This window comes from Cibotium barometz, chromosome 63 (assembly GCF_041138505.1).
Source record: "Cibotium barometz isolate CiBa-2024 chromosome 63, ASM4113850v1, whole genome shotgun sequence".
Lineage (NCBI taxonomy): Eukaryota > Viridiplantae > Streptophyta > Polypodiopsida > Cyatheales > Cibotiaceae > Cibotium > Cibotium barometz.
The window spans coordinates 30,560,760-30,569,011 of record NC_141108.1 but is presented as its reverse complement, the minus strand read 5'-3'; the positions used below and the strand labels follow the sequence as shown (position 1 = coordinate 30,569,011).

The 8,252-nt window shown below is 42.3% G+C and overlaps 1 protein-coding gene across 1 annotated transcript; it reads left to right on the top strand.

Moving 5' to 3' along the window:
- The first annotated feature begins 3,234 nt into the window (after window positions 1-3,234).
- On the top strand, window positions 3,235-4,937 carry LOC147603938 (metacaspase-5-like). Its single transcript, XM_086796258.1, has 2 exons — window positions 3,235-3,692; window positions 3,824-4,937. Exons 1-2 carry the CDS (start codon window positions 3,347-3,349, stop codon window positions 4,750-4,752), a joined length of 1,275 nt encoding a protein of 424 aa, XP_086652384.1. The 5' UTR covers window positions 3,235-3,346; the 3' UTR covers window positions 4,753-4,937.
- The last annotated feature ends 3,315 nt before the right edge of the window (window positions 4,938-8,252 follow it).

Genomic DNA, 8,252 nt, shown 5'->3' with positions numbered 1-8,252 from the left:
TAATATTATGAGAATTACACTTGTGTTATTGGGAATTATATTTCTTATTTTATATTGGGGATGCCCGTGTGTGCCATGCCAGCGAGTACGTGAGATTGAATATTATGGTTGCTTATTTCTCATGATAGGTGACAAATGATCAATTAAATGATAATACAAAAATATTAACACATGATCTTTGTCTTCACACCACCACTCAGTCCACCATCTGTACGACACCTTAAGGGGTACCCTCGTACAGTTTGACACCTTAATCAGTACCCTCGCACATCTCACTACCTATACTTATAGAAAAATATCATGATTAGCACATGATCTTCGAATTCACGATATCGCTCAGTCCACCATTCGTACAACACCTTTATGGGTACCCTCGTACATTGCGGCACCTCAATCGACATCCTCGCACATCTCACTACTTATACTCATAGACATAATCCATGTTAGTTAATCAGTTAATTGAAATCACATCGATCAATTGAATGAGTAGATCTTGGTGGGATCATCAATTTTTTCCATGGCCTCGCAAATTTAATCAAACTTCACTAGGTATTGAATAGGATCTCGAGTTCCATCAAATTTGGTCATCATCCTTGAGATGTGGATTGGCTTGGTTTTGCTCAGTTCTCAGCCTCTAGGTGCTACATTGGCCCCACAACCTCCCTTCCCATTTCAAACACCATCCTTAGCATTGAAAAGATGCAGGAGGGAAGAGAGCTTGAGCTCTTGCAAGAGCACACACACACACACACACACACACACACTCTCTAGAAGAGAACACACAAGATGAGAGGCTGAAAATTTTGTTCTTCTTCTTCTCAACAAAAGAGGTCTACCAAAGAGATAAGGAAAATACAACATAAGTACTAAAGTACTATGTACATGCGTTACATAATGTGACATGCTAAGTGAGTGAGTTGGCAAGATAAGTATGCCATAACTCAACGGTGGACTAGTAAATGGTATAGTCCAGCTATAGAATCACGCGTGAAGATCCATCATGTCAGCAACCTACCAAACACACCAGTGATGTAAGTCGGGAGAATAATCACCCAGGTATATAATAAGTGTCAGCTCGTGTTGAGCTTGACATTTCAAAAGCATGTCTTCGGTGTATTCACATGGTGGGGGAACATAAGGATGCGGTTACTTGAGGCTGTAGGCTTACTGGTTGTATAAAACCCTCTATTTTAGAGTACATGATATCTTGCCCTATAGAGTTGGTTATACAAGGCCCCACTACACTTATTCTTTGCCAGCCTGGCCTTGAGGATGTAGGTTCATTGGCTAAGGACATGCTATGAGATTTCTCTCATGATGAGGTAGTCCCTGACATTGGCCCCTCCCCTTGTGTTCCTTATTCCTCGTCCAAATGAAGAAGAATTGGAATTGGGTTCCGTGGGTAAAGGTGCTTCTATAATGGGCTCCTATGGAGATCTGGACTCCTGCTTATGCTATGTGCACTTGCTATTGGTGTATTGAGATCCTTGGGCTATTTGTCGGCCATGGGTTGCCTGGGATAAACCTAGCTCAGCATCGGCACCAAATGTTTAAAACATTGTGGCATCTGACATGGTTTGACTGCTTCTGGTGGGAGCAAATCTCGAGGTTCCTGGCCCCACTTCTGTTCCTTCATTTGAGCTACACCCATAAATAGGGCAGTTGGATATCTTCTTCATAAAATCCAAGGCGTTGTTTATAGAGCCAGTTAGTGAATCCAAAGGCTCTCGTCTCACATCTCTAAACTTGTGTACAGGCTCACATGTCTAGACTCACGTTTTTTTGTGCGGGACTATGAACTCACATCCCTTACTGTGAATTTTCCTTGGAATTTATAGATGGTACAGATTATATGATAAGAAAATCTTCTAAAAACATGGGTAGGCTTAGGTGTCCAGACTCACATCTTTTTGCGCGGGACTATGAGCTTGCATCCCCTACCTAAGAATCTTCTTTATAGATGATATACATTGTATAGCAATAAAATCTTCTAAGAACATGGGTAGGCTCATGTGTCCAAACATGTCTTTTTGCGCAGGACTATGAGCTCACGTTCCCTGCCTAAGAATTTTCCTTAGAATTTGTAGATGGTACGCATTGTATAACAATAAAATCTTCCAAGGACATGGGTAGGTGTGTTCTTATGACTCTTTATGGCAGTAATATTTGGTCCATACTATATTACGTATACCTACCTCTAGACTCACGTCTCTGGGTTTACGTGTCCATGCTTACATGTCTAGACTCACATTTTTTCGTACAGTATTGTGAGCTCATGTCCCCTACTCGAGAGCTGGTTTGGCCAAGTTTTCGGTAATTCTTGTGATTTTTTGGACTTGTTGAGGTGTTATTACTGGTCCTAATCCTAATAGAAGTTAACATCATGCACAAGCTACATTATATTCCTTTGTGCAAGGAGAGAAATAGTGCTATTCTGCCAACACGGCAGTAGCTTATAGTGTTCGAGCACCCAACAAAGTGATGAGGGTTTGAATCACACCTGCTATGGTGTTGTGGTGTCTCCCTGTACAAAATGGTGGGTCGCATGAGTTGTAGATCAATGCCAACATTAAAAAAAAGTGCTTTTGTAATTGAATGAAAATACAATAAATGTCATGTTTCCCTCTTTTGAGTGATCCACGAGGTATATATTTGTTATCGCAAATAAAAAATATGTATGGTTTTATTGGGGTCATCATTTTATTGCCTTAAATAGATAAGATTGTAAATAGAAAGCATATGGGTGAATGTATGCACTATATGGGGGTCATCATTTTATTGCCTTAAATAGAGAGGATATGGGGTCATCATTTCATTGACTTTTTGAAACCTTAGAAAAACACTCTTATTCTTGAAAATCTTACATACTATATTTAATTAATGGAAATGCAAAAAAACATTTTGGTGCCATATATATTTGTGAGGGGATTTTTTTCAAAGAGTATGGTGATTAGATAAAGATAATGTTGATTTTTTTAAAAATAATGAATAAGGCAAGGCCAAATGCATATATTTGCTGGGATTTTATGCAATTTTTAGATGTGAAAAAAATACACTAGCAGGAGATGGTGGGGGCCACAACCACGTGGCAAAGCCATACGTGCAGACGTGCCGCTTGGTTGCATCGAAGCTCATCGTATGCCCCTTCAATGGCGCCAAATACGGTGGACTGTGGCCGCCCTTTTTTTTTTTTTTTTTTGCATTAAAAGTAAACATGTGTTAAAAGTAGGCTTTCTCTTTATGGTGTAACAACTAGGGTTTAGCAGAAGAATTGTAAGACTTCCCCTTTAGGGTTTGCAGTCCAGGCTGTAGAGCATCGTCGCGCTCCATCGACGTGTTTCCTTCCATGGCTAAGAAGGCTGTGCTCGTGGGATGCAACTACCCCGGAACCAAAGCAGAACTCCATGGCTGTATCAACGACGTCAAGCGTATTCACAAGAGCCTTGTTGATCGCTTTGGTTTCGATGAATCCAACATCACCATCCTCATCGACACCGACCGCCGTTGCACTCAGCCCACTGGCGCCAACATTAAACGTGCCCTCAACAAGCTCGTGTCCGACGCCCAGCGCGGCGATGTCCTCTTCTTCCACTACAGTGGCCATGGCGTGCGCCTGCCGGCCGAGACTGGGGAAGACGACGACACAGGCTACGATGAATGCATTGTGCCCTGTGACATGAACCTCATCACTGGTAATGTGCTGGTCTTTGACTGCCAGTGGATCTAGGTCTACATGTGGATTGATAGATCTAGTTGCTTTTTCTACACTGCTCTTTTTCTGGTTAGTTTTACTGATTATGCTCCATTGAGATTTAAATTGCAGACGATGACTTCAGAGATTTGGTGGACAAAGTGCCACAGGGTGTAACATTGACCATAATATCAGATTCATGCCACAGCGGAGGCCTGGTCAAAAATGCTAAAGAGCAGATTGGAGAAAGCTCTCTGCATGGTGGGAGTACTGCAAAGCGGGAGGGTGGATTCAGAGAGGGATTAAGAAATTTTGTTTCTGAGAAGGTTCATGGAGCACTTGAGGACCGTGGCATTAGCCTGCCATCCTTTGGCCATGGACATGGCCATCGTCATCGTTACAGGGAACAAGATGACTTTTACCAGCAGGTCTCTTATGAGGGGGAGGGACATGTAAAGAGTAGAGCTCTTCCCATCTCAACACTACTGGAGATTTTGAAACAGAAGACAGGGAAGGATGACCTTGACGTTGGCACCATCCGGCCCACGCTCTTTGACATGTTCGGGGAGGATTCAAGCTCGAAAGTGAAGAAGTTTGTTAAAGTCTTACTGCAGAGTATGCACAACGACGAGGGCAGTGGGAGCGGTCATCATGGTCTCGTGGGTGCAGTTGGTTCTTTGGCTCAGCAGTTCTTGAAACACAAGCTTGATGAGGTTGACAACACGGACAATTACTTGAAACCTGCGATGGATATGCCAGTCCCGGATCATGGCCTAGCGTATGCCGGAGCAAAGGGTCAACGAGCTAGAGATATGGGGATATTGGTCAGTGGCTGTCAATCAAGTGAGACTTCTGCTGATGCCAACCCGACTGGAAAGGCAAGTGAGGCATATGGAGCCATGAGCAATGCAGTCCAGATGGTGCTTTCTGAGTATGATGGGCCAATCACCAATCATGAGCTAGTCACCAGAGTGAGACAGATTCTGAAGAAGCAAGGCTTCTCCCAGCGTCCAGGACTGTATTGCACAGATGACAATGCAGGGGCTCTTTTTGTATGTTAAGTGTGTGCAGGTGCAAGTCAGGCTGTTTTGCATAACAAACTGAGGCTTTTTTTGTTGGTGATTTGTTGTGAACGGGCTTCTTTTGGGAGTATGGACTCGGTGCATCAGTTTAACTGTGGCACTAGGTTGGGTTCAAGTCTGGACATGGTTTTACTTTTTGTTGTGCAGGTAACCAAAATCTTGGACTTGTGATGTGTTTTCTAAAGTGGCTTTAGACACTAGTTAAAGCTTGTATGCACTAGGTTTCACCAATGGTTGGCTGCAGCAAGTGGTGATATGGCATGCCAATGGTGATGTCTTTAAGACAGTGCTATTCTACTCGTTTGGGTGAGGTCATAGCACGTGTAACCTGGTCACATGTCATCGAGAGTTACCTACTTAAGTGCTTCACTGCTTGCCTTCGGGATTTGTTGAGGATTACCACTCGATATGTTCCAAAGAAACTAACTACTACAATTCAATGGGATCGTCGTCTCGAGCACCATTTAGTTACGCACAAGATCCAAGATCGAGATTTGCTACATGCGTTATAGTATGGCTTTATAAGGATGATGCTCAATATGTCACAATGAGAGAGCCACAAGGGAGGATGAGATACACACAAACAACACAAGACCTTGTAATCTAGTAGTAGGAAATTAAATGCATGGGTGCCACGGTGCATGCAAGTCGGGATCCCTTATGATACATGGTAGAACCAATTTTGGACCAGTGTACACAAAACCATTGGTATTTGAGCGTCAACTGTCACCCCAAACCATCCAAAAATCTTGTTACTATAGGGTGCTCACATGAATACAATGAGTGAAAAACTCTTCGACATCATAGTACCTCTTGAAGCATGCAGTGAAGGTAATGCCTATGGAAAAACTCACTATTTGTCCTGAGGATACACCTCGGTTATAATTGGATAAAATCACTTAGGGGTGGTCAAACTTGACACTATCAAGTTAAGTTGTAAGACTAGGGTATAAGTCTGGCTCTCTATTTTATTTTATAGAAAATAAAGGAAGAGAGCTAGACTGAGGTATAAAGAAAGAAAGCTCTATTTTGTTTTATGGAAAATAAAGGAATAGACAGCTGAGCTATCGGTGTTTGAACCCTAAGTAGGTTGTAAAGTAGTGGAAGGAACCTTGAGTAGGTTGTGAAATAGGCTAAGGGTGCAATGGAAAAGCTATGTAAGACCCAATGGGAGGGAAACCCCTCTCATTTTGTTTCTTAAGTAACAAGGAGAGAATTAAGTCGTAGGAAACACTTACATTTTAAGGAGGCTAACAGAGGAAGAAACTCATGATTTAGGAAAGAGTGAATGATGAAATGGCCTTCACAAAAGTGAATGATAACATGGCGTTCATGAAAGTATATGATGACATGGCATTTAGGAAAGATATGGTGTAGCCGCTCTCTCCACTAGTGATCACAAGCCTTGAGAAAGCAACAAAGCTCATCTCACGTGAAAAAACATTGTGTTCCTTCTTTGTGGAATGTCATATGTGTGCCCTTGTGCGAACTGTGGAATACCTTGAAATATGCATGATTGAATACACATAGTGAATCCTCATTATATTTGACTTGACACACCAATTGACAACTATGCATGATTGAAAACACATAATGAAACCTCATTGTATTTGCAAGAATATGGCGAGTAGAATGTTTCAAAGGCTTCAAAAGATCACAAATGACGAGAACGCGAAGTTGAATACAGAGCAACACTCTATTTACAAGAAACCCCACTTTTACTACATATAGAGAGCATGGGAGAGGGAGGTCTCATTCCATCTAGCCTAAGTTGTGGATTCCATCTTTTGTTCATTCCTTGAGTAATTTATGTCTCGTACTCCCCTCTCCAATCTTAGAGGTTGAGGGATCTTCTTCTTTTAGGGTTTGCTTAGGGTTGAGTTAAGGCTTCCTGTTGCTTTTGAGGTGAGCTATGGATGTGGTGTGTTTGGGCATGGCCATGTGTGAGAGGCATGTGGTTGAGAAGTTGAGTGTGGGATTGCCATCTTTTCATTGCCATGTGCTTATCATTTGCTTGAGCTTAGGCTTGTGAGTGAGAGGTGAATATGGAGTGAGTGTGTTGAGATGGTGTGATATTGAGTGTGAGTGTGTTGCTTTTTCCCTTTTCCTTTTAGCTTGTGAGCGAGAGGTGAATATGGAGTGAGTGTGTTGAGATGGTGTGATATTGAGTGTGAGTGTGTTGCTTTTTCCCTTTTCCTTTTACCTTAGGTTCATTCCCATTTTCATCTTCCCCTTGTTCCCATTAGATTAGCATAATCATCTAGACTATAAGTAGAGATTCTTTCATTCTTTATTCTTTATTCATCGTCTAATGGTTTGGGTGAGAGACAAGCTCTTGGGTAGCCTCTTGTGGCTATTCCATCAACCTGCGAATGCCTAGACTAGAGAGCACTTCATCGGTGGCTTCACAATGGTTCTATTGCCAGGACAAGTTCGCAGGAGGCAACATTAAGAAGAGGCTAGTTTGCAAGGAGGCAACCAAATCTAGAAATGGAACTCCATCAACTACTCTTGGTGTGGGACAAGGCTAAACCATTTCGGAGGCGAAGACATCAACAACAACAATCACAAAAAAATTGTATCAAATTCAAATTTTCAGCTTGATCACATCAATGCAAAGGTTCATGTAAAGAAGGTCATGCAAAAATTTAATTCTGAGAAGCATTACAAATGATAACATAATTGGGTGGCATTTGAATAGCAAATTTTTTTTAGAAAAAATAATCACCAAATATCTCTCCGGTCTAAGAACTAGAGGCTCTTCCATTTCAGCTATTGGTTCGTACAATTAAAGAGAGCTTCTCACACATCAAACCAGAGGCTGTCAGCCAAGTGCCACCATGTACACAAGCCACAAGGGGTAGCACACATTAGTAGTGAAAGCCAGTCCCGGCCTAGGGTCGTCGAGGGGAAAGAAGTAGCAAGAAGCCTGCATGGGGTACATTAAAAAAAGTTACCTTAGCGATATTGGTGCAACGAAGAGGCATCGCCAAGCAAGGCATTGTTGGTTGTAGAGGGCAAGCAAGAAGGCTGCGCAGCTCAACTGAGTAGTAGAGGAGGAAGGTGAAGTAAGTAGGGGGTGGTTGCTTGACCTTAGGCTTGTGAGTGAGAGCTGAGTATGGAGTGAGTGTGTTCAGATGGTGTGAGAGTGACTATGAGATGGTGTGAGTGTGAGTGTGAGTGCGTAATTTTTTTCCTTTTCCTTTTAGCTTAGGTTCATTCCCCTTTTTCTCTTCCCCTTATTCCCATTAGATTAGCATATTCATCTAGACTACAAGTAGAGATTCTTTCTTTATTCTCTTATTCATTGTCCAAGGGTTTAGGTGAGAGACGAGCTCTTGGACGGCCTCTCTCATGGGTATACCATCGACCTGCGAATGCCCAGACTAAAGAGCACCTCGCTGATGGCTTAACACCCTACTAACTAATGCTAAGAATAAGCTAGCATCACAACACTAGCTTGAAGAGAAGGACTTTCA